At 53.0% G+C, this 26,041-nt stretch overlaps 1 protein-coding gene across 2 annotated transcripts in view; it reads right to left on the reverse strand.

The window, feature by feature from the left end:
• The window catches only part of Col4a1 (collagen type IV alpha 1 chain), a 135,301-nt gene that overhangs the window by 21,429 nt on the left and 87,831 nt on the right, over positions 1–26,041 (reverse strand). For both annotated transcript variants that reach the window (XM_076872640.2, XM_076872641.2), the window contains 23 exons: positions 25,869–25,910; positions 24,567–24,653; positions 24,080–24,106; positions 23,900–23,950; positions 23,225–23,269; positions 23,089–23,142; positions 21,273–21,314; positions 19,823–19,907; positions 19,453–19,488; positions 17,458–17,622; positions 14,815–14,910; positions 12,663–12,746; positions 12,154–12,224; positions 8,897–9,088; positions 8,233–8,401; positions 5,939–6,031; positions 5,749–5,853; positions 4,003–4,100; positions 2,194–2,344; positions 1,936–2,049; positions 1,240–1,407; positions 1,034–1,123; positions 145–297 (listed from right to left, as the gene is read on the reverse strand). In XM_076872640.2, the coding sequence (XP_076728755.2) occupies positions 145–297; positions 1,034–1,123; positions 1,240–1,407; positions 1,936–2,049; positions 2,194–2,344; positions 4,003–4,100; positions 5,749–5,853; positions 5,939–6,031; positions 8,233–8,401; positions 8,897–9,088; positions 12,154–12,224; positions 12,663–12,746; positions 14,815–14,910; positions 17,458–17,622; positions 19,453–19,488; positions 19,823–19,907; positions 21,273–21,314; positions 23,089–23,142; positions 23,225–23,269; positions 23,900–23,950; positions 24,080–24,106; positions 24,567–24,653; positions 25,869–25,910 (2,218 nt within the window). The remainder of the gene's footprint in view (positions 1–144; positions 298–1,033; positions 1,124–1,239; positions 1,408–1,935; positions 2,050–2,193; positions 2,345–4,002; positions 4,101–5,748; positions 5,854–5,938; positions 6,032–8,232; positions 8,402–8,896; positions 9,089–12,153; positions 12,225–12,662; positions 12,747–14,814; positions 14,911–17,457; positions 17,623–19,452; positions 19,489–19,822; positions 19,908–21,272; positions 21,315–23,088; positions 23,143–23,224; positions 23,270–23,899; positions 23,951–24,079; positions 24,107–24,566; positions 24,654–25,868; positions 25,911–26,041) is intronic.

The following is a 26,041-nucleotide window of genomic DNA, read 5'->3' on the forward strand; positions in this document are numbered from 1 at the left end:
AAATTAAGACCCATGTTTGTTTGGAAGGAACCCCACTATAGGAACACAGGGTGGTTTGATTTATTTATGGAGAACCAAACGTCCCCCCACACACAGCTAGGCACATGGCTCCACCTTTGCGTTCAAGGCTTTCCTCCCACGCACCTTTTTCTCCTTGGTCTCCCTTCTGTCCCTTCATGCTGCCCATGTCCACTTTCTCCATAGACCCTGGTTTTCCAGGGAGCCCAACATCCCCTTTGTCGCCTTTGAAGCCAGGGTCCCCCCTGGGTCCTGAGGAGCCTGGGAGGCCGTGGTCCCCTGCAGAGGAAAGAGAAGCACTGGGTGAGGCCTGGCCCTGCCTCATAGACGTGGGTATAAGGTTCGCCATTCACCCAGCTTCTTGCAGCAACCAATGAGGCTGGGAAAAAATGAAGGACCCATGCAAAAGTGACATTAGGTGGCAAGTGCTGGAGTCACGTGGGAGAGTTTGACCCAGGGAAATGAGGGTGTGAATCCACAGAAACGGGAAATGAACAACAAAGACCATTTGGGTACTTCATTATTTGCTAATATTTCTAACATACTTCACTTGGCTAATTAGTTCAGATAATCACTTGTCTTTACCAGTCCTGTTCATAGTGCCCACAGTTCTTAACAAGGTACAGAACAGGCATTTTCCCTTCCTACTAAGCAATTGCCCTTTATGTTTTGTTTTGTTTCACACTTATAGTCAATTTCTTTTTTAAAGAAAATTATTGTGGAACAATTTCAAATAACAATAAATAAAAATTAGGACTTGAAAAGAAGCCAGGTTTGTCTGAAGACTCCACCATGTTCCCAGAAGGACCCAGCTCACCCTGAAGGAAGGCCCTGCTCCTCCCCAAGGCCCTGTGCCTGAGACTCAGATCCCAGGAGAGGGGTCCTCCAGCCTCTGGCTTCGCCCTCTGTACCTCTTCATCTTCCTCTCGGAATGCAACAAAGTGTGCAGCAAGGCCTGACCCCCAAGATGCTCAAGAAGGACACACGGGGTGTTGGGGTCTGCTAGCTCCCCTACCTTTTTCTCCAGGTAGTCCTGGGGCACCGGCGGGTCCTGGTGAGCCTGGCTGCCCTGGGGTCCCCATGACACCCATTTCTCCCTTGGGACCTGTGGCCAAAATGAAGGAGTGTGAACATTTCTGCACGTGGAACACGAATAGTATGAGCTACAAAACAACGCGGTGAGACCGTCCCTCATCATCAACCCAGGCGGAAGCCACCCACCTGGGAACCCTGGAATTCCAGGTGTGCCCTGCTGTCCAGGAAGGCCAGGCAGCCCCGACTGTCCTGTGAGGCCGGGAAGTCCTTGAGACCCTTTGTCTCCTTTAGGGCCGGGCATGTCGAGGCCTGGGAATCCAGGGAAGCCTTTCTCTCCTTTGACTCCAGGGGGACCTGCAGTTGGGCAGAGTGAAGGTCACTTTAGAACCCTGGCTCCTCCTCTCTGAAAGAAGCCGTCCTTGGGCCCCGAATGACACCAGGGCCTGGGGTTTCCGAGGCCTCAGTGGTGAACAGTGTCCTGAGAGAAGAGGCCACCCCTTCCTGCCCTCAGTGTCACGATCACAGGACAGTTGTCACCGCAGGCTCTGCCCTACTCCCCTGCACCACCCTATTCTAAGGTGATTCTCATAAAGGCAAAGGCAGCTAGACACAGGCTCGGTCTGTGTGTTCGGCAGCCTCTTAAACCTGCCGTGCAAACACTACATGGAGTATGCAACTCAATCTCACTGGGAGGAAAACGATAGAAATCTGTGACTCCATGTTTAAGCAAACGACCAAACCCACTTCACAAACTAGAATTTCCTTTCTTCCCTTCACTTCTGAAATTGTGCTTCTCCCTCCTCAATGACAGCTGCAGTGTCTGCATCATCTCCAGACCCATTGTGCTTGGGGAAGGGACTGTTCAAGAGAAGGGCACTTTACCTGATGACCCTGGTGGTCCCTGCCCTCCAGGCGGGCCCATAACTCCAGGGGGGCCTATTCCGGGAACTCCAGGGGGTCCTGCTGGGCCTTGTACTCCAGGGGGTCCAGGGTCACCTGGAGGGGGATGATCATACACATTCCATACCACATGCAGGCCACCCGCACCCAGCACCACCCAGAACCTAGGTCTCAGCACAGGTGCCCCAGGGCGAGAAACAGACCCGTCCTCGGCACAGTCTAGACCCATGTGCAAGTTACCTCTGATCCCCTGAAGCCCAGGTGGGCCGATGGCCCCATGTTCTCCAGGAACACCTGGTCCTCCGATGTTGCCTTTCTCCCCCGGTGTGCCAGGAATGCCGGGAAGACCTGGAAGTCCCTTGAGTCCTGGCAGACCAATGCCAGGTTCTCCCTGAAAGTCCCCAAAGCAGAAGAAGCAAATCAGTCGGCAACGTCAATATCTTTACCAGTCAGCAGTACAGAGGTCAACATGGCTGATACGGCCAACATGTGAGTGAGAGCAACATCTGTTCTACCCTTCTGCATCATCTGCAAAGCTTCCCCACAGCAGCTATTTCCTGCCAACCTCCCCACAAGCCCTGGGTGCAGGTAACAAAGGAGGACAATCCAGACACTGCACCGGTATCCTGGCCCTTGCAGCCCCTTGGCTCTGCCTTCTTGAGTCTGGGATGAAGAGCTGACCCTGAGCAGCCAGCGAAACCCACGACAATCTGTGACTGATGGATGGACATCTTCTTAAGAGCTGGCCACTTCCAGAGTGGGTCCAGGAGTCCAGTTACCCAGTTTTTTATACAAAGGAGGCTTTCATGGCAAATTAACATGCAGAACGACTGCATGAATCAAGGGGCTTTGACAAAGGTGATTAAAAATAAGGAAAGTATTTTTGTTGGACGAGTGTGCATTCAAGATAAGGGTGCATGCAGGTGGGCATTAAGCCACAGTGCCCAGCTGGGCCACTCAAGGGACAACCTACAGAAGAGGAGTGTTTGGGCATCAGTGGGCCTTGGCAGCTGCCTGTGTCTGGGAGGAAGCTTCCCAAAGGGAAGGAAGTCCATCCCAGTGCTTCCTGAAAAGGCTCGGTGTTTTAGGTCATCAGCAAATCCTTCTGGGGCCATTAAGTTACGGGCCTGTGTCTATGAGGCCATCCACATGCCACCATAGTCAACTAGTTGCTCAAGCCAATTGCATGGAATCACACAAACTTCCTTGGTCGCTGCTGCTCAGAACAGGGACTCCCAGGGCTGGATGTTTCCCAGGCTGAAGGCCCAGGTCACACTGGGGCACGGCTGCCTCTGCACACCTGCTGTCCCCTGAGAGAACGTGAATGGGCCCAGGCTGGCTCCATCACAGCACAGGTTATCCAGCGACCGTGGCCCTTTCTCCTGCCTTGTGCCAATGCCTTCTAGCAATTTCCTCTGTCTCTTACACTCTGAACAGGAATGGACATGATCACAGTCACTTCACTTACTGAGGGGACTTCAGGCCTGGGCAAGCTGGCAGAAGGACACGTGAGGGCAAGGAGACCCTCAAGTCACACGGGACCTCCCCCAGCAGCAGCCCTGCCCTGGTGACAGTGGCAACCTGGGAAGGGATCTTCCTGCTGTCCACTAGGGGTGGAAGTGCTCTTTGGTCTCAAGGCTAGAATCCAGGGCTGCTGCTGCTCATGGTCCTGCTGGGCACAGGGCACCCTCCCACCATGGCCAGAATGTGCACAGCGTGTGGCTGAGAACCCTGCAGTGGCCCTCTGTGGTGGCTGTGGCCCCTTGTAGCATAGTGGCTCTCAAACAGCTTCACCTGCCACTCACCACAAGAAGCACATTTCACCTGAGACCTGCATAGCACAGGCGAGAAACTGTCATAAAACTGAAACATTTCATGAAATCGAAACAATGATCTCCCTCAAAAAGCTCCCTCCGTGTGCTACGGGCTCTGCTATTTTCCACTCTACTCTGTCACGAACCCTAAAGCTCACACTGGCCCAACTGTCCTGAGATTAATAACGCACGTTCAGTGTGTCCGATCAGTACCCGGGGAATGCTCAGTACCCACCTTCTGGCCCTGCAAACCGGGGCTGCCAGGTAAGCCATTAAACCCTGGGCGACCTGGACTCCCGGGAGCGCCCACGTCTCCAGGTAAGCCATCGACACCTGTGAAGTGAAGGGAACCATCACAGTCGCCCGCCTCTCCCCACTCTTCACTTCCTCCACAGGGGCCCACGTGTCCTGGGCTGACTGAGCTGGCCGTGACCATGAAGCCTTGGGGGGTGGCTCTCAGGGGGAGGAGAGGCCACCCTGGCCGTGGGGTGCAGGACACGCAGCCAGGACCCTCCAGCCCCGTGCCCCGTCCCCTGCCCCTTCTCACCCCCTCCGCTGGTCCCTTTGCTCCACTCTCTTCTTTCTCATCTTTCCTGTCCAACTCATCCAAAACAGTGCCCACTGGGCACTGCACCCCCGGGAGGCCTGAAGACACTCTGACCCAAGGTGTGGCATCAGCAGGACAGCTCCACGGCCCCCTGGGAGCAGAGCCGAAGCTCCAGCCCAGATTCACCACGTCAGACTGGGTCTCAACAAGAGCCCCATTCCTCGGCCCACTACAGCTTGGGAAGCTCTGCAGACCACGGCTCTCGGATGAGGCTGCAGCCACACTGGAGCCCTGGGAACATCTGACAACAGTCGGGCCTCACCCCAGAAGTCCCCATGGCCTTTCTACAACTGGCTACATGGTGCTGGTGGCCGGCTAGCTTGGAGAGTGCCAGTTTTGAGCCCTCACGTGCAGTGTGAAGTCTATCACACTCGCTGGGGGACTGGGCGCACAGCAGGCCTGAAGGCCAGTAGCCCTAACCACCCACTCAGGACCCACGTCCCAAGAAATTCCTTCCACATGGGAAAGGCTTATAATTAAGAAGACCCCCCCCCCATGTGAACAACTGTACGGTGCTCACAGGGAATTCAGGGTCCTCCGTGAGCAGGGAGGGGGCCTTAGCATTGGCTCACATTCTCTCCCCCTTCCTCTGCACCCTCTCCCTCTTTCTCTCTGTCTCTTTTCTTTTAAGACAGAGTCTCACTAAGTCTCACTAAGGGTGGACTCAAACGCGTCATTCTCCTGCCTCTAGCTCCTAAGAAGCTGGGTTTACCGGCGTGCACCAGCCTGGGCCAGCATTTGCTGGGACATCAGGGTCTTCTGCCCTTGAGCCCTGAAGGAGGGAGCCCCTGAGCGTGGGTGGGTGTTATGCGGCTCTTGGGGGAAAGGGGCAGCTCTTGTCTAGAACGGCAGGTGGGACTCCCCTCCTCACCGCTCTCAGAAGGAGGTCATGGTTCTACAGCCAGAGTCCTGTGGGACCCCTGAGAACAAGCCCCCCACATTTCCCTGCACCCCCACCCCAGGCCATCCCCCTACTCAAGCCAACAAGGGCAGGGCTCGGACGGTCCGTCTGCACTGCCCAGGGAGACCCCCTTGGAGGCCAGATTTTAACCGACAGAGCAGGTAGCTGGGCCCGGCTGGAACACGCCTCTCCCGAGCCACCTCCTTCCCAAGCAGACCCTCCACAGAGGTGACTTCCCACATGAGTGGTGGGATTGCCATCCTCAAAGCAGTGTGGACCCATGAGAGCCACCAGCATCAGGCACCAACTCTGGTCCTGGTGGCTGCTGCTTCCTCTCCCCAGAGACTCCTCCAGGATGAGAGCAGACACCACAACTGCTGCTGCTGACCGGCGGAGGACAGAAGAGGCCCCGCAGCCCGCCTGGGCCTGTGGCCAGAGCACTGGGCCCCCCACTGGGGCTCATGGCAGTTTACCTTTGGGGCCAGGAGGCCCAGGAAATCCAATCCCCGGCTGGCCTACAGAGCCCTTCTCTCCTGGGAGGCCTGGCCGTCCAGGGGTTCCAGGGAAGCCTCGGTCACCTGCAGGGAGTTAGGCCCGTGGTCAGCATGAGAAGAACATGAGGGAGCCCCACCGTGACCAGATGAGCTGGAACTGGAAGAGTACCTTGGGGCCCTGGGAATCCTGGGGACCCTGGGAGGCCTTCTGCTCCTGGGGGTCCAGGCAAGGGGACCACCTTGCCTGCTTCACCCTTTGGACCTGAGAAGAAAGAACACAGCAGTGAGACGTGACTGGTGGCCGCCGCACCCCGCTCAGGTGCACAGCACCGTGCACACCCCCGGGGGGGTGCCCGCGTTTCCCCGCCCCTTCCCTCTAGGCTTCCAGAGTCTTTCAGAGAACGGCTTCTCTCCCCAGAGCATATTTCAAAAGACCAAGATGTGTTCGACAGGAGTTCCTTAAGAGTTCCAAATCACAGCCCACCTAAAACGCCCCACAGTCTACCAGACAAAAAGCGAGATGGCCCTGGGTCCTTTCTGAATTAGTTTGTCTCAAACACCAAAATATTTCCTGTTCTTGCTCTTCCTCAGACAGACTCAGCCGCCATTGCTTTCAGGTTGGCCTCGATTCTGCTCACTTGATGGCAGCTTGTCTACACAGCATGGCGAGTGGGTGGTGGTGTATCGTCCACTGCCTGCAGCTGTGTGGCGGGGGTTCTGAGCTGCCAGGACAGCACAGGACCCTCTCTACCTGCAGCCTGGGGTACAGCCATGCCGGGGCCAGGAGATCTACTGGGGGTTGATGGGCTGCCAGAAAAGAAACCCGGGATCCCCTCCAGGCACAGGCAGGGACCCCTTCCCACAGGAGTTCTAGGTAAGGGAGTCATCCAGGAACGGCCAGAGTGTCTGGCTACAGACTGGGAGGTGACCAGCCTCAGCACGAAGTTGCTACCGGTGCTACCTCAGGGTTCAGGCTTTATGATCACCCAATAAACGTGGCCCTGGGGGATCAGAGCCAGTTTCTAATCCAGACACTGACAGGTCCAGAGGGCGAGGAACATTCCAGCATGCAGACAACTGCCCAGAACACTGGACGCTCTTCCCACCACACTGGATAAGCAAATAAGCACCTCGTCTGATTTCTCCAGGGTTTGTTCCTGGTCAAAAAGAAAGTCTAGCTCCTGTGGGCAGCTGCAAAAGTTGGCAGGTGCCACAAGTCCGAAGCACACAGGATTTGCTGGGTTCAGAATCAGGAGTCTTGAGAAAAGAGCAGGAGATGAGACCGCAGGTCCCTCCGCCTGGCCCCCAGGGGTCTTCCTGGTCACCCTAGTACTGGAGTCGGGAGAGACTTCTCTGGGATGTTCACTTAACAAAGACCAAGGTGGACATTTTGACAGAGCCCAGGAGGCACTGAGTGTCCAGCCACCGGCGAGCGAGCATGGAGGGACAGGGGCCCTGCCCTTGCCTCCAGACCCCATCAAGGTGCCATGCTGGAAGCCTGCGGGCCTCGCGGGGACAGGAGTTGATGCAGCCTGGGCTAAATGTGTGGCTAGGGACAGACTCGGCAGATGTGTGGCTCCCACGCTGTCCTCCTTGGGGACCTGGATCACCCAGCAGCTTGTTACCACGCTGTTCAAAGCTTACCAGTCACACAGTTTTAATCACCCCGAGTCCTTCATAAACCTTTGCAACTTGTTAAAAGTGTCCTGGTAAAGCACCTTTCTGCCTCCTCTGTGCATGAGCCAGGCCAGCTCTGCCCTTCTCGTTCCAGGACTGGCTAGGGAAGGGGTGCGTGTCTGTCGACGGGAATCATCACTAAGTGTCCATCCCTGCGAGGCTGAGCACCCCTTTCCCCAGGCTCCGAGAGAAGCCAGGTCATGGTCATGGAGAGCAGAGGATGACGTGGGAAGACACATGGAGTCCCTGCTGTGGGTTCTCTGACAAACCCCAGGTGGGGGAGCACAGGGCAGGGCCAGGGCTGTCCTTCCACGCTCTGGCCAACACCTAGCATAGTGCTTATGTTAACCACTCAAAAAACAGTCAGCTGATGGCTGAAACGAACAGAGTTAAACACAACCAGGACCCGGGGCTGCTGAGGCACCAGGCACCAGGCACCGCCTGTCGGTACAGAGTCGGGACCACGTTGCTTGGGTCACACGGAAGCCAAAACAAACAGAAATGAAGAGAAAAAACTGGCCTTGTGTCTTGGTAACCTCAACATCAAAGCTGGCTGTTCCATAGCCACCCTTATTTATAAGGAAAGCCACCCATGACTTCAGGTTCTTTCAGGACCGACGCCTTGCCTGGCCCATTTCATACGTGAAGAAGTGAAGAGAGCTGACGGGGGCTTGCCCAGGTCACACCCCTCTCTCTGGAGGAACTAAAGCCAGGTATGTGCCTGTCTCCCCAAACCCAGGGTCTCTGTGTATCCTGAAGCTGCGCCTCAAGGGTCTCAAGCCTCACCTGGCAGGCCGGGGGACCCAGGGCTTCCAGGAAAACCGGGTTGTCCTTTGTCACCAACGGGGCCAATAGGGCCAAATCCGGGAGGCCCAGGGGGGCCGATGTCACCACGGCTGCCGGGGAAGCCAGCTCCTCCAGGGGGACCACGTTCTCCCTTCAATCCTACAGAGCCCTGAAGTGACAAGAAGAAAGGAGAATGTATCAGGGGCAGGCGGACACTGCGTCTGCGGTAAGTCAGTGGCCTCCACTGTTCCCCAGCCCACGAGGCAAAATGCAGTGAGTGAGTGAATGTGGCACCCCCTCCTAAGTCAAGCAGTCACCCCACTTCCACCAAACCCAGGGCAAGAGAGCTACGCCGCGATCCTCTGTGGAATGACAAGGTGAACTCTGTGAACTTTAAATGAGCCTCCATCAAAGACCAAAAGACAGCAAAATACATTTACTCAGTCCCCAAAAGTCAGAAGAGACTCCTCGGTCACCACCTGGTCAGTCAGTGCGACACCATCAACCCCCAGTTTACACACTTAGCTGGTTCAGGAGCCTTGAAATAAACACACACCCACCAGTCACCACCCGAAGACAGCACACAGCGATGACCTAACTCATCACATCTCCATTCTCAGATCCCTACCGGGAAGTGCATGTCAGAGTCAGGAATCAAACGTACCGGGGAGCCCTTGGGGCCTGGAAGACCTGGATGGCCGTCTCTCCCAGGGGACCCTGCTCTCCCTGGCATGCCGGGCTGTCCTGGGAAACCGGGGTCTCCTTTGTCGCCTTTGAGTCGTATGTCGAAGTAAATCTCGCCAGGCTCTCCCTTGGCGCCCGGCGGGCCCATCAGCCCTGGTGCACCTTGAGGCCCCTAGGAGAACAAAGCCGTGATGTCACACGAGGACCCGCCCCAGGGCACCCAACCTCCGCCAGCCACCTTTATGGAAAACTGTCACCCACCTAGCTCTTGCCACCCACACTCCAGAAGGCAGCCAATAGCTCCTCAACGGATCCCTGGTCTGACTCACTGTTTGCAGCTTTCCTAAAACCCATCAGTGTCCTGGGCATTCCAAGGAGGCACAAGACGGGACAGGGCGTGGTGGGATGTTACTGGCACCCAGCTCTGGGAACGTTCTGGCCTAACTTTCTCTTCCCTTATGACTGTCAGTCCTTCATGACAATGTTTTAGCAACGGTTGGAGGCATCTCTATGTGGTTCCTGAGCCCTCAAACTAGAGCCATGGCTTCTGGGGGCAGACGGTGGCTGAAGTGCCAACGGGAATGGGTCAGCCATTGTTCTGTTTGTCTGGGCATTATTAGAATTGCACAGGTTTCCTTTTGTGATCACACCCTGATTCCGGAAGAGATAAGGCCTGCCAGGGCACCGTGAAGGAAACGGGGAAGTGAGACGTCAGCTCTGTAATGAGTTATTTTAAGAAGTTATTTGGACTTTCCCAAGACTGTCCCCAGAGACACCCTCAGAACATTTTCAGTTCCTGGAAAGTTGAATCTGCAAAGACTGTCCACGCCCACCACAGAGCCCTGGCTCTCAGGGACAATGGCAGAGGTTTCACACCATTGTCCCGCTCTCAGGCCTAAGAAGGACCCCTGTAGGCTGCCTGCCAACTTTGCACCATTCCTTTGACTTTAATTCCTTCTCTTAAACTCCCGAAGGTTCTTTGATGTGAATCACATACAGGCACACACCCTGTGCTCTGTGTCGTCTATAACTACACTTTTTCACAAAAGGCGTTGGAAGACCAGGGACAGACGGATACTCTTACAACCTCTAGATTTAAAAATGACACCTTCCACCATGTGTCAGGGTCCGTGTGAACCCTCTCCAACACTGAACGTGGAAGACGCTGAAATGGTGACCTCACAGAGCAGGGAGTGGACACTCAACCACAACAGGTGGCGTGGCTAAGGCTGCACAGCCAGCCTGGGTGGTTATTCACAGCCTGAACACACAAACTCCCTGTGATCCGCAAGGAACCCGGCCTTTTAGTCCATTAGTAGAGACCGCATCAGTCAACACTCTATTGAGGGAGAAATGTAGATTTTTTTTTTTTTTTAAAGTGGCATTGGTGACCCTAGGACATCTCATGTGATTTGAGACATAGAACATCTTGTTTCCAAACTGTTTCAGGGCTTTTTGATCCACATCCCTTAAGATGGATGCTAGGAAATCAAATGCTCCCTGGAAAACTTCACATGGGCCTCATTAACTTCGCCTGGGTACCTCCCCTGCGCTTCCTGCTTCAGAGAGGGGTGCCACTGGGGAAAGTGGACACCCCAGAGACCACAAACCTGCCGGGACCCCTGGGCTTCTCAGCTCACTCAGGGAGCGTCATCCCTTCCCAGAACCACCCAGCTTTCAAAAGACAACAACCCAGAAATGCTAACTAAATCCAAAGAAAAACCAGGGCACTGCACCCGTCCACAGCAGTCTCCCCCTCAGGGTGTGGGCTGGTGGCTCACTTTTAGCCTCCAGCCAAATTCAAAATATGAGGACCACAATCTTGAGCTGGTTAAACCATGGAGCTATGATGTAGCCTCAGTTGAGGAAAATCACTATCTTTCAAATTATTTGCTTATGAATCTGTTTTTAGGGGCTTTTCCCATCTATGGGAAGAGAGGGCTGCTGATGAAGCAGCATGGACCCAGCCACTGCTGCGGTTTCTTTATTCTCTTCTTCACCTGATACCTCTGAACCACGCTTCTCTCTCCCCTCTTTCCTCTTCTTCCATTTTGCTAGATTTGAGGGCTGGGGCTGGGCATCTGGCCTGGATTCCAGCCAGGGCCAAGGCAGGAAGCCCACCAGGAAATCCACTCAGATAAAGGCAGATGGACAGAGGTTAAAAGATCCTTTTCTGCTCCCTTCAAAGTCCTTCCAACTTTGATCCCCACTACAGTCAGCTATTTGAACTTCTCGTTTATTTAGAAATATTTTGAACAATTGCAACTTCTAACTCAGCTAGCTCCCCAGGCACCAGAGAGATTCTGGAAAGCAGAAGCCCAGGACCCAACTTCAAAAGGAGAAGCCACTGCAGAATTCCAGCTGCTTCTTTCCTGATCCAGCTCACTTCTGCCCTGGCCTTCCAGGATTAGCTAAAGAAAACTAAAAACTTTAAAGAGCTACATCAGAAGACAGAAGGCTAGAGATGTGACTCTCAATTTCAAACAAAAAGAAAAAAGGAATGAAAGGAATGAGAGAAACTGGCTAATGCCAGCAGAGCCCGGCCACACCAAAGAAGCAAAAGGGCCACAGCCTTGAGATCTGCAGGCCTTGAAGCCATGCTGATATGCATAATAAAACCATGCCTCTGTGTTTGAGATGATGTTTTTTCTCTTCCATGTGATAACTTATTCTAAAACAAACTAGAAAGGCTAAGCTGGTACTGTGATGAACTGAAAGGTTTCATGTTGATGTGATCGAGATGTTTCCTTATAAATTTTTTTTTTAAAAAGCATCTAGGTAACAGATGTTGGTAATAGGAGGTCTCAACATACAGGTCTGTAAAAGGAAGAATGAAAATATTTCAAATCTCTAGAGAGGAAATGGCCAGTTTTCCTCCGTCCCTGTACAGACGTCCCAGGTGAGACCTGAGGTCATGTGTGGGATGTTAGGAGCCGTGGTCACACAGAAGACAGAAGCTCAGCTCTGTTGCCTGCATGAGTCGTGGGGCCATCTGACTCAAGGACCAGATCACAGCTGGGTTCTGCTGGGATGAGGGGGCCAGTGGGGGGTGTGGTTCTACACTCCACAGGCTTCTGTGCTTAGGCTCCATGTGAGAGCAGAGGAGGGTCACACAGCCACTCCAGACTCTCCCACGGCCCACCGGCACAGGAGCCACATGGGCAGATGCAGAAACATGTGGCCTAGCTGGTTGCCTGGTGGCAACTTGCAGTGTGTGTGTGAACTCAGTTTACTCACAGGCAATCCTTCAAGACCATCCCTGCCGGGTAGACCTCTGTCGCCCTTGGCCCCTGGCTGTCCCGGAAAACCTTTCAAAAAAGACAGGAGCACAGCATCCATGAGACAATTCTTCAGAGCTTCTTTTCCCCAAGGTTCAATCGTGTAAAGTCTTGATACAAAATGGATGGGCATTTGAAGACTGTCCAGAGAGTAACCATTAAAATACCCGAGGTGGGCTCAGAGGGGAACCTGAGCCACCCAAGCTGCAGTGTGACGCTGCCCTCAGCCCAGGGACACATGAGGTGCACTGGGTGCAGAGTGAGAGAGCCACGTGCCACGTCCCTCCTGTTAGGACCTCCGTGGCAGGCCCCTTGGTGGCTGGCTGGGCACCGTCCTGGATGCAGGCTCATGCTGCCCTTGCTGTGCTCCCACTTTGCAGGAGAGCAGGGCTCTGGTGGCGCGGTCCCCCAGAGTGTCCACACACAGGGGGCAGTTCTGACCTGCTCCTTTCCATGCCTGGCCCTTACCGATTTCTCCTGGGGGACCCTGTGGCCCAGGTGGCCCTCGAAGTCCTTCTGTGTCACAAATGAGGCAGCTGTCTCCTTTCTGACCTAGAAGGAAGTTCAGGTACCAGTGAGAGGCATGTGAGCAGGAGTCCCTGCAGGGTGAGGAGGGGAACGGCAGGCGGCTGTTACAGTATCACGGTCACACAGGCTCTGCCCGTCAGCAGCAGCCCCCTAGCACTCCCCGCTAATGGTGGGACCCTGTGTCTACAAGTTCCTCCAGGACACTGCCCCCAGCACTCGCCGTGTGACCCTGCTGCATGTCTAGTGAGCCTCGTCCTTCTCCAGACACAAGGAGAGGAGCTGAGCTCCATTAAGCCATGCAGGGACTTGGGCCTGCCTACCACCCTGGAAAGACTTGGCTACTGTGACTCCATCTCGCGTCCCAAGGCTTCCCGTCCCTTCCTCTCTGGTTTCCTGCCCGTGGGAAGTCGTGGACTTCTGAACTGTGTCCTGATTGAGGGGATCACTGTGAAGAAGTAGGAGACTGAACTGACATCGAGGACGTGAGGAGAGATCGGAGCACAGAGAGCGAGAGGTCGCCCTGCTTTGAAACCTCACTCTCTTAAGCCGTGATCTGGGGTCTTAGATCCTCACTGTCTGGCTTCTGGGAACATCTGGCTTCCAGGCACGACAGGGAGCAAGGGCTGTGGAAGACGCCACCCGAGGGAGCACCAAGAGGCCCACCCACATCGCCCCGGCCTCGCCCTGACTGGCAGCCCTGGGCATGGCTGGAGCCCACCCATCCCAGAAGCCATGCAAGATGTGGGAACAGGAGCCCCAGGCCAGCCCATCTCCCTGAAGTGTGCAGGACACACTGGGGTCGTTCTGTGTTCTCCCAGGAGACAGGACAGGAGCCCATCGTGGGCTGGACACCAGGCAGCCAGCTGTGGGACTCTGTGGGCATCCCTGCTCCTACGGCTGGAGGTGGGCAGGCAACAGTGCTGCACCAGAGCACACAGACACTGGGCAGAAAAACGCCCTCCATCAGGGAAGGATGAATACGGTCACAGGATAAAGAGCTCTGGCCACTGGGTGTCCTAAAATGGAACTGCAAACCTCAGAGAGTAGTGAACACCTGGCCATGAGAGGGCCCCCCAAACAGGAATGACAAGCAGATTCTAACTCATGCCCCCTGCAGACTTCTAAGATCACGTCCCTGCAGGCTCTGCAACCTATGAGCCACCAGGATCCCACGGTGCACACTGCAGCTAGCTGTTCCCATGCAGTGTTATGCTTTAGGCTTTTGAAGACCAAAAATTCTTTACAATCCAAAGCCAGAAGTGGTACCCACGAGGGTGGATTTTACAAGACAGCCTCCTGTTCTGCTTGTGGGTTAATAGGCATATAAACATCGGAATGCCATTGTTTATTCCACTTCAAGACCGGACCGTCAACGCTGGGACAATCCACCCCTGTTCTCCAGATTTCTGAAGATAAATACATATCCTGTGTTGACGTTACAGCGGACCCTTGAAAGGGCTAAAGATAAAATTAACAGCCAAGAGTATCGAGGAAGGGCAGTTAATCCATCAACAGCAGACGTGCTCACACTGATCTTACGCCAAGGCGGCTCGTGGGGGCTGAGCATTCCCTGAAAAGATCTGTCACTGGGATTACAGGAAATATGTGCATCCTTGGAAAAACGAAACTCTCAGACTTTGAACTGAAAGATTACGGTATCAGTTTGAGAGTCTCATCAACGGGCAGTGCTCATTGTGGCAAGACAGATTTCCTGGGCCACAGAAAGGGTCAAGAACAATAATCTGACCTTTGGGGCCCAGGCTCCACCTTATGCTCCCAGGTCACGTATCTCCCACAAACACAATCTCAGCGACAATCTCAGCTGAGTTGAGGAAGATGTTTATTGTGGGAATGGATTTCCAGGGGAGTTTCAAATCTGCCTACCCTGCACCCTGACTCCAATGCCTGAGCAGGTCTGGGGGCGGGGATCACCTTCACAAATACAATCATCATTTTTCAATTAAAAGGGAACAAATTATGTTATATGCATTTATGAATACGTCAAAACGAACCCCATTAGTATATGCAAGCATAACACACCAATGAAAACATCTAAAAAAAAGTTTAAATTAAAAAAAAAAACGACTCTTACCTTTTTCTCCCACCTCTCCTGTCAACCCTGGCTGCCCTGGCGTCCCAGGAGGGCCCTGATCACCAGGGGGTCCAGGCTGACATTCCACAATGCCATCTGAAATTGATTTGTAAACATTAGAGGACTGTGGCTAGGAATGTTTACTCTCTCTCTCTTAATTCAATCTGTTATAAAACCAAAACATTTTAAGCTAATTGGTCAGCTTTAGAAATCCAGCTTTCAAATCCAACTTCAAATCAAGCCTAGGATATCAACTTGTAAAACAGGACCAACACACACTCACACTCACCTCCCGGGCAACTGCCTCCCAGATTGTAATGCCTATCTCACCTCTTCTTCTTCAGCTCACTTTTTCCTTGCAAAGTCCCTCCCATCATCCTTATTTCACAGATTAAGAAACAGAGTCTCAAGCAAGTTAAGTGATTTGTCCACGGACATCTAAGTCAACCTCAAGACTAGGACAACCTTATTTTCTCCTTAGGCAAACTTACAACAAGTCATGGTTATTTTAGAGACACAGATGGTCCATGGGGACATGCCTCTGATTCTTTGTTCATATTCAATTCTGAGCGTCATTTATGCAAAGAGGCATGATAATAAATTACAGTACTGCAAACACCATCTGCCAAGGGCTCTGGTAATACAGAAGTATTGTCTTATAGTTCAGATCCACAGTGCGATGGAGTTTGCCTTTCCTTCTTCAGTATCTCTGAACAAGAATGACAGCCTGAACAATTATAGCTAGCATCTTTCCCAGGCACTCCATCATAGCCAGAGTGCAAACACCAGAAGTCCCCCCGCCCCTCCACACTGTCTGATGGAGAAGAGGTCAAGGGCAGAGATTTTGACCTCTGGACCTGACTCCCCTTTCCAGAAGACGTTTCCTGTCTGCCTCAACTCAACCACCGTTCCTGCATACTGCTGGTAAAAAAAGACAAAAAAAAAGAACAAAGCCATGATACCTCCTCACCATGGTCAATTTAAAATAGCTTTAAGTCTGATGCAGGAATATAGTGATCATTTCTGGGGAGTTCTGAAAATGCAAGTCTAGAGCCCTCATGATGCTGCGGCTCACGGCAGGCGTCTGCAGGTGCCAGGACCATCTGGGAGAATGCAGCAGCAGGACTGGGCTGTGGAACTCTGACGCTGCACCGTTAATGAGTACTGATAGGTCCCAAGTCAGCAGTGGTTTTCAGATGCAGCCTCTTTCACATACACAATAAATCTGAATAAATCTCTCGTTTGTAAGTTATCACTAAATATGCCGTAACTGGGAATTGCTCCATTTGCACTGACTACAAAGAGCCAACTAGAAAACCTGGCAGGAGCTATTAAGCTGACACATCCTTGTCACTTGGTCACAGGAATGGAAGAATGATAATTTTTTATGAAATTTGTGCATATTTTAGAACTTTTATAAATATCCAAAAACTGGTCTAATTTCCCCATGGCTGCCCCATCACCTCCACATCACTCTTTAAAAGCCCCAGAACTCCTCATGGCCTTGAGGGCTGCGCAATAGCTCCTACATGCCACACGTTTCCCTCTTTCTATTTACCTGGTCTTCCCCACAGAGTCCTGCTCCAGGGGACAGGGCTATGTCCTGACCCTGCTCCCAGCCCAAGCCTACCACCTCACAGGCTCCCCAGCCCTCGCTGAACAAGGACCCCAAAGGACCTTCTCAGGTGCAGAGAAAAAGTTGGACTCTGGTTGCACGTCTCTGGGACTTCCTCATTCAACCTCATTCACATTTTACAAAATCATGAGAGAAGAGGAAAAAGTCCCTATAGCCTCACGCGGCCCATCCATCTTCCCACCCGAGGCCAGCAGATGCCTTCCCAGCAAAGGCGCCTGCTGGGCAGGTTGCTGCACCCAGCCCTCGCCGTCCTTCAGCACCTCGTCCATAGAATGCCTTTTCTTTCACGAGCCCAGGTTTGAATTCCAACAAGTATCAGAGCCCAGGAGCCAGCTCACAGAGGGTCAGCACTCCTGGGGCTCCACAGAGTGCTTGCTGATTCTGACCCCGTAGAACCAAGGGCTGCTCTGGAAACATGAAACTTCCCACTGGCCTGGCTTACTTGACATTCCAGAACTCTCTCATCATTTGCTCTGAAATCACATTGAGATCACAGGGCCACCAGGACAGAACTAAGAGATTATGGCTACGTGCTCAGTTCTTCCAGAGGCTGACATAAGAAAAATCCACAACATGCCCCAACTTGAAGTCTTTGGTTACATTCGACACACTCTCGTGCAATCAGTATAAACCTGCCACCCCTTCTTCCTCGGTTTTGGTGTGTCTTACTAGCACTGTGTTCGGCATCTCTAGACCAAGAACAGCACACTCGGCTCTCAATGAAACTCCACCAATTAACTGGTTTATCTCTAACCTTGGATGCCAGGAGACTTGCAGCTGGTTAACATGCTCCTTATTCCTTTTAGCCATTTCTATTTTTTATTTTAACAATTCCTTTTGGTGGCAGGGTCAATCCCCAAAGCTGTCTAAGTGGAGAATAAATAATTAAGCCATGGTTGGTCACCTGAGCCCTTGCCTACACTCCAGCTCTGGGAGCAGTCACAGCGCCTGCCTGGCTTCCTGGTAACTGGCTGGACATGAGGGACACCATCCCTGAGGGAACTTACTTGTGTGTCCTGGCTGCCCAGGGGGTCCAGGGAGACCTGGGGGGCCTGGGAGTCCATCCTTTCCGCTCAGCCCTGGCAAAGATGTTCCTGGATATCCTCGGTCTCCTTTTTCTCCTCTTTCTCCAGGGAAGCCAGGAGCACCAGGCTGTCCAGGTACAGGGAAGCCTGAAACCAGCACAGAATCGCGTGTAAGTTGTCGCAGGGCGTCCCACACCCCTGCACACATGGCTTCCTCAATACGTCCAAGGTCAAAGGACACTGCACATCACTGAGAGGGGAGCTGCTCTAGACAAGCAGAGCCAATGAGCTGGCAGGGTGCCTTCTGCAGACGCGGACAGCCCACTTAACCCTAGGAAGAGGACTCGGTACACAGAGGTAAAACCTGCAAATTTCCTTCATGAAAAAATCATTCCCAGCTCTATATGGAGAAGTGCCTAAAAATGCCATCAATCAAAGAAATGGACAGAGACCAAGGGGGCAGCAGCTGGACTGACAGTTAAAGACAAGTAACTTCCTCTGGCTCCACAAGAGGTTCAAAGCCAGAGTGGCGAGGTGATCTGAATGTGCAAAGTCAAGTTCAGGCACCACTGGCGTGTGAGGGTGGGGTGCACTAGCCTGTGGAGGTCAAGAAGGCTGCCACAGGAGGCTGGAGGGACCTGAGACCAATGATGAGACCCAACTGTCCTGGTGAGGAAAGAGCTGGTATCTGGAGCAGAGGGAAAACGGCGTGAGCCAGGACCGAGCAGAGAGGCAGGTGGGCTGGGCAGGTGTCCTACCATGGTGGACTTCAGCATGGTGAGAAGACCCAAAGTGGGAGAGCCGGAAGGACAGAGGCCATGGGGTCTGAGCCCAGCGGCCAGTGCCCTAGCTGGAGGAAGCAGCTCTCAAGAAAGGGAAACCAGTGCTCAGCCAGATGGAAATCGGGGTGCGAGGGAGGTCAGTAACGGGGTGTGACAGCAACCCACAGTGTCCAAGTCCAGCAGGTGCTGCGGTGGGGGGAGGGCAGTGGCTGGGAGGGTGGAGTAATGCATCTCCAGGCAGAGCAATTTCAGCAAATGTTTTCAAAAGTTCTGGTCAAGAGATGAACAGGGGTTGGTAACTGGACCTGAAGAGCAAGCACTGCACAGGAAGGGGCGGGTTCCCGGGTCAAAGTGAAGACGTGGCTGCACACAGAGGAAAGCGAAGGTGCTAAGGAGACGCACAGAGTCCCTAGAGAGGTGAAGCACACACAGTGTCCCTAGAGAAGTGAAGGCCTGGAGCCAGGATTCCGTTGTTCCCACAGAGGAAAAGGGGACCCTGCAAGAACTCAGAACTGCCAGAGGGGAAATGAAATGACAAACACAGAGGATAAGAAGAAACCAAAAGCCAACGAAGCAGAGCATCCAGGCCATGGGCCTCAGCAGGCAGGAACTGCAGGGCAGGGGACTGCCCCTCAGACACTGGGGTCCCTGCTCAGGGCCGCTCATGTGAGCACGCGCCTGGGCCCAGCACCCGCTGGAAGAAAGGACAGTTGCCTGGGACTCGCAACCTGGCATGCAGGAAAGAGCTTGGAGGAGCTCGGGGAACAGCAAGACAGGCCACGAGAGCACTGGATGGGGCACCCTGCCCTGGTCTCCAAGTGACGAGTTCCAGAGAGAGGAATGGGAGCAAAGTGCTCCGGAAGAGGTGTGTCCTGCTGGGACCAGGGCCCTGGTGAGCGAGGGATGTCCATGGGAGCAGGGACCAGGTGGGAAGGCCTGCCTCAGAGCAGAGCTGAGCGGGAGGCCAGGGTCTCCAGGGACACACAGGGGTCCCCTCCGTGGCATGCACATCTATGAACCACATGCCAATCTGCAAACACTTACCTAGCAGCACATTCGGTTTTCAAGATAGAGAACCAAGTATGAACATTGCTACGTGTTCTACGCACACATCTAAGGTGCATGATATGCATGTACACCGCAAACCACAGAGGAGGCACACACCCGGGCCACAGACGGGCAGGGAAGGACTTACCTGGAGGGCCCGGCTGGCCTTGTAATCCCGGGTAACCTTGAAAGAGAAAGAGAGGAACAATGTAAGAGGTGCTCACTCTTTCCCATTTCCCGGCCAGGGCCTCCATGCTCCAGGGACATGGGGACAGACTGGCCCACCAAGCATCCCCTGGAGGAAGACCACGCTGCATATGGAAAAGGGAGTCTGTGTCCCCCATGTGACACTGAGAGAGGGACCTGGAGAAGGCAGGTCACCGGACAGCCCTGCAGGGGGTGCAGTTGTTTTCAAAAGGAGAGAAAGACATGCAGAGAGGGAGGAAGGAGGGGGAGGAGAAGGGAGGGGGAGGAGGAGGGAGGGGGAGGAGGAGGGAGGGCAAAGGCAAAGACTCTACCTTTCGGGCCTGGCTCTCCTCTCAGCCCCGGAGCCCCTGGGTAGCCTCGCTCCCCTTTTTCTCCCAGAGGTCCTGTGCCTATGACCTGCATCAAAGAAGAAAAGATGGGTAAGAGTGGGTGGCCTTGGATTATATACTGGTATGTGAAGAAATTAACCTACTGTGCATGACTTCAAGAAATTCAAAAGCTAAGACGCAGTGGCAGTGTGCGGGGTGGGGGGTCTTGAGCCCTGGATGAACGTCAGGCCAAGAGCGGGTCACAGAGAAGCCACCCAGCAGCTCTCCTCCCTGGGCAGCTCCCTGCAGCACCAGGGAATGAGCAAGGTCACTCAAGGTGCAGGTGTGGCATCTGCTCTGCTGGGCACCGTCAGGGGCTCGCCCTTTAGCCCCGCAGACCACGGATCAGGAACACACGCTTTTATTACAAGAGGGTTTCTGCTTTTTCCTTTTTAAAGGCCCAGAGTGTTCCATTCCTTAAAGCCAAAGGGGAACCGGCCAGGAAGAAGTCACCGTTGGCCTCATTGAGAAGATTCTAAAGCACATTCAGGGAAATGGCAGTTCAAACCCTGCACATCACCACTGAAATATGACTCCTCTGTGTCCGTTAAGTGAACGGACTTTGTTTTTAAGATGCTGTTAAACAGCTTGTTGGCCATTCCACAACTTCTGCACATATGAAAACACGCTGTACGCCAGAAGCGTTCACGATTTTTGTGTCGATTAAAAATCAAGGAAGAAAAAACCTTTATTAAAAAGAAAACTAAGTAAGATGTGCCTGTGAGGCTGAGGTGAACCAGACCCTCAGTGCCCGCCACCAGGGCAGTCACAAACATGACGGCAGAGCCACAGAAATGCGTAGAAGGACAGAGGGAGCCAGGCACGCCTTGGGGGATGATCCTACCCCCGGAGAAGCAGCCTGAGGAAAGAGGCCTCAACCAAAGCCCCGACACGCGCCCGCATGCCCCACTCCTTTCCAGGAAAGTCACACACCGCGACTGCAGCTGTGTGGAAACCAGCCAGGAGTGCAGTGCCACTGCAGAAGCAAGGCTGACCGCGTGGATGGCCAAGTGACCGGCCATCTGTTTCTCTTTTAAGATTTCCCTTAAGTGGGCTGGGATGTAGCTCCATGGCAGGACACTTGCCTGAGGCCCTGGGTTCCATCCCCAGTACCACAGAACATTGTTTCTCTCTTCCTCAATGGACAATTCCAAACCAAAAGATTTCAAAATATGTCACTAATATTCTTATCCATATTCGAACCTTTTCACTTCCAGAGGTTTAAGAATATGTAGAAATTTTCAAAACACAATAAAACAGCACAATAGAAGTTCTGAGGAAGTTTCAAGTGACATGCAGCTACTTCATGTAAAATGCTAGGCATGGTGGCAGCTTGCTCTGTGTCACCACCCCTGGAAACCACCCCCCAGGCCAGCAGACAGCAGTTACTCACAATTCCAGGGGGGCCCGGAGGACCGGCTTCACCTTTGTCTCCCTACAAAGAAAAAATGATTGAACTGCCTGACTTCACTCCACAGAGTGTCCACAGAGGGCAGTGCCCAAGGCTTCTCTCTAGTGAGACTGAGAGTAGGCCTCAGGGCGCTAAAAACATGGTCCTATCCTCGGCCGGTCCCAGGGTGGTCAGCCTAGTGCACTCTGAGACCGGCATAAGACACACACATCTCTCGCTGCTTCAAGTACACGTGACACATGGGAACAGAGATTTCTACAGAACACAGCGGAAGGCTAACTACGCCCCTGGCCACAGAGCGGGGTATCCGCCCCTCTGACCACTGACCACGTGCTCCCTCAGAGAGCCTGAACAGAGCTCATGGAAGGCCAAGTTACCATGCAATAGTTTTTCCAAAAGCCAAAAAAGAAATTAAATGAAATGATATGAAAGCATGATATCTAAATGTATTTTCTTCAATCATTTAATTTTATGGGCAAGATTATCTAAATTTGCATTGGAAGTCAGAATAAAAAATCTAGTAATCATTGAAAACATTGGTGAATGACTTCTGATCACTTGAAGGCTTAATTTAATCTACATTAGATGAAAATCCTAAATAAACTTTCACACCTAACTGATCTCGTGTAAATATCACAGTAAAATTTTGGAAAGTCCTACGAAATACATATATATATATGTGATATATCCTACCATAAATGTACATGTTTTTCCTTTTAAACTAACACATAAAACTTAAGCATTAAACTAGAATTGAATGCTTTAGCATTAAGAGAATACAAGAGATTTTGAAATACCCACACCATTTCAACAATATTCCAGCTCCTGGGTGGGTAGTGAAGCTCGGGTAGAATGGGGGCTTAGCACACATGAGTCCTGGGTTTCCCCCCTGCACCAGAGGGAGGGGGGGCAACTAGCTGCTATATTCCAAACACTCAAAATCTACAGGATTTGACTTTCTCAAAAAATTCCCGTCAAGGCCTTTCCCTTTTGCTCCTGGCCTCAACAATAAACCTTAAGGGTGTCTCCCTAGGTTGTCACTCATTGTTAGTGACAAACATTTCTTTATCCTATTTCAGTAGAGTAGCACGACTAAAAGAGGAAAATGAAGCAGTCCCTCATTTGTTCTGCTCTCAGAGATGGAAAACAACCGGCTGGCCAACCACAGGGCCCTGCTGCAGGAGTGCTTCTGGGGCACACGATGGCATTTTGTAAAGCTTCGGGGGAAATAAGAGTCTTCATGGAGACCCCAGATTACACTTTTAGGAATTCATGATGGAATTCATGATCAGAGAAGCGGCCCAAACTACTGGCAAAGATGAAAATTTAGACATGGCCTAAATCCCCTGCACCAGAAGATGTGGGGCTGCGTTCAGGAATGCTGACGTGTCACTGAGTGTCACCGAGTGACAGAGAAGACGCTCGACGCCTTCTTGTACAAGGTGTGGGTGCACAGAACACCAGCCATCGGCATCTCTGAGTGCTGGAGGGACAATGTGCTTTCTTTTGTCCACTACACCCTCCCGCATTTTCTCTGGCTTCATAATCGGGAAAAATTATCTCTATAAACTAAGACATAGAAACGTCAAGTGGAACATTTTATATATTTTTTTTTTCTTTAAAACTTTCACGATCACCAAGAAAATCACTAAAAAGTTTGTTTTTACCCACACGGGAGAGAGCTGCTTTTCTCCTTTGGGAACAGAGTTCTAAATTCTAGGGAAAAGGGAAGCCAAGCCCTGCTCCTTCCAAGCTGAACTACACAATGAAGGTCAAAACTAACAGCGTCAGCACATACCTGAGGGCCCTGTGGGCCGGGGAGTCCTGGGTACCCTGGCTCGCCAGGAAAGCCCTGGAGGGAGAGGACAGTGACAAGGTCATTGAGGGAAGGAGAAGACCTCCTGTGCCTTCAGAAGCCGCAGAGCAATACTTACCGGACTCCCTTTCTCTCCTTTGTCACCATCTTTTCCAGGTTTTCCCTGTGCAGTAAAGATGTGGACATGAGTGTTTCGTGAATGATAACCAGGACTAACCCGGGGAGAAGGTTCCGTGTGGCCGCAGTGCCTTGGTGATGGCGGCTGGGCAGTGGGGGAGTGACTGGGGAGGTCACACTGGCAGGCAGGGTGTCTCAGTTCCCAAGGGCAGAGCCAGCCTGGCGACAGGTCTAAGGTCCAGTGCGCTGGCAGCCAGGCCAACACCAGGACTCTTCCCACCAGCACGGTACTGAGGCTACCGTGCAGGGCTGCCCCATGGGCTCTCCCCAGGGTTCTGCAGGGGCCCAGGAACAGACAGCTGGGCAGTGCCCATCCCTGCCTTGTGAAGGGAGGATCCTGTCAGCCGGATGGGCTTGGGGCTAAGCATGCACAACCTGGGCTCTGGGTCTCAGAACTGGCACCAGAACCAGCCACAAAGGAAGCCAAGCCCCTGCTCTGTCCATGTGGCAGGTCCCAGGGGCTGTGGGCCTCTCCCAAAGCCTCCTTCCGCTCAGGCTGCCTGCCCCAGTGGTGCCGAAGCCCCAGCCTTCCAAGAGAGGGGACACACAAAGGTCCCGCACGACCTTCTGTCCCCTGCTTCTGCGCTCTAGGACAGGAAGGGGAAGGGCCACGTACCCGAGGCCCTGGCTTTCCGGGTTCGCCCTTCTCGCCAATCCCTGGTATCCCCTAAAAGAGCAAAAAGAGAAGCAGGTAAGCTCATGGCACTCACCAGCACACAGCTCAGGCAGAGGAAAGATAAACTTGTAACTTTAACACTATAAAAATCTAAATGATAGACAGGAATGGGGAATTTACCTGAAATCCAGGTTCACCTTTTTGACCCTAAAAGAATTCAGAGAGGGGCAGAGAGAGAGGGGTCAGGACTTCCTAATGGCTTTACCAGCTTTCTACAGATTACGTCAAACACATGAGAAGAAAAACCCTTTCTCTGCCTCCAGAACAAATCAACGCATGGTGTCTCCTACGTTCCCTCCCCAGCTCTACCTGAGTTATGGTGTCGCCAGGGCAGAGTCCACCCTGTCTGGCCCAGAGGGACTTGCCATGCCTCCTCTGCCCCTCAGCTGGACCCCCTTCTACCCACTGGCAGCCCCCAACATGTTCCCTGAAGCAGCTGCACGGGGCCCGCCTCTGCCACAGAGCTGCTGGAATGCAGCGGGACTCCTGGAAATCTGCTTTCCAGGTCAAGGGTCAAGGTGGGAGAAACTGGATCCCGACTTGATGTCTTTCTCCCTTGGGACTTGCCCTGGGTTAGCAAGCACCTGCAGGGCCAGCCCAGACGTACCTTTTCTCCCGTCGGGGCAAAGTCCCCTTTTTCTTTAACTTGTGCCTGTCCTGGCATCCCGGGAGGCCCACTGACACCTTGGTCACCCTGTTCAAGTAAAAGCCGGGGGTTAATTAGGCATGAAAATAACTACATGAGAAGGGAAAACACAGGGTGTGAGGATAAAGGCCTACAGAGAAGCAGATGATCTTAAAACATGACAGTCTTCTGCTCCACTGCAGCCTTGCCTCTGCGGTGGCTGCACTAGGAGCCTGGGGTGGCAGGTCCACAGCCAGGCCGCCTGTGCCCAGGGTCAGGAGCTGAACACCTGCAGACACACCTGTGCATGCAGCCGCTGCAGAGTGCATGCTGCATTTAGAGGAGAGGCTGCAGGCTGCCTAAGAGTTTGTCCAGAGAGGAGCCATCTTTAGGTAAGGCAAAAACGTGAGAACCCTCGGAATCTGCTTCCAAAGCAGCCTGACAGCTGGCTACTGGCTACTCAGAAATCAGAGGAATCCAATAGACGGTGAGGGAAGTCCAAAGACCCCCCAATGGCATGATTTCAGGGTCATTTTATTGTGAGGTTCATGCAATGACAGAGCCAAAAGGTATGGAGGAGAAAAGCAGAACCAACTGCATGACCCAGCTCTGACCAGGCCCCGTGTCTAGTGCCCAGGTGGCCACCATGCCCACTCGCACATCCCTGGAGGCAGGCCAGCTGCAGCAACTACAGAATCCCCTAGACTGGTGCCCGTCCCATCCGTCTGACCAGGGACATTGCTGGAGAGGCTCAGAGGCCCCCAGTTTTCACTCCTCTTCCCAGGAGAAATCTGCCTGTCCATCTGAGCCTCCCTGCCTCCAGAGCATTCTTCCTCCATGCCCACTGCCCCAGAGAAGGACCCACCTGTCAACGCTGACTTCTCCTCCCTGTCCTACAGTGGCCTTCATCATTGCAGGGCTTCACAGAGTTGTGCTACTGAATCATGTCCTAGGTGTTGGGGTTCTTCTTAGGAACCCTAGTCTGGTTTCATCCCTGACAAGAACACTACGGCTGATGCCCGTGTACAGAGCTTCCCAACAGACAGCCTCAGTGCACTCTGCTCGTGGGACCACACACAGACCTCTGCAACAGGCCTGCCTCGTGCAGTAACCTGGAGTACACCTACTATTCTGACAGTTTAAGCAAAACCCTGCAGAACTCAAAAACCTGCAGAGAAGAGGAACGATGGTCATAGGGTCCAAAAGTTGATGCAGAAGTAGAAATTCTGCCAATCTCAGAGCTGTGGCCTTCAACAAGGGACAGACCAAGCACCATGTACTCACCTTGTCACCTTTTGGTCCTTGAAAACTTGAGCCCATTTGCCCCTGTTGATTGAAAATTAGGCTTTGTTATTAGGCCTGCCACTTTGTCCAGACAGTGGACATCAAACAGCAGCTCTGACCTCCAACTACCACAACCTCTCCCAGAAAGAGGTGATGGAAAGGCTCACACAAGT

This window comes from Callospermophilus lateralis, chromosome 12 (genome assembly GCF_048772815.1).
Source record: "Callospermophilus lateralis isolate mCalLat2 chromosome 12, mCalLat2.hap1, whole genome shotgun sequence".
Taxonomy (NCBI): Eukaryota; Metazoa; Chordata; class Mammalia; order Rodentia; family Sciuridae; genus Callospermophilus; species Callospermophilus lateralis.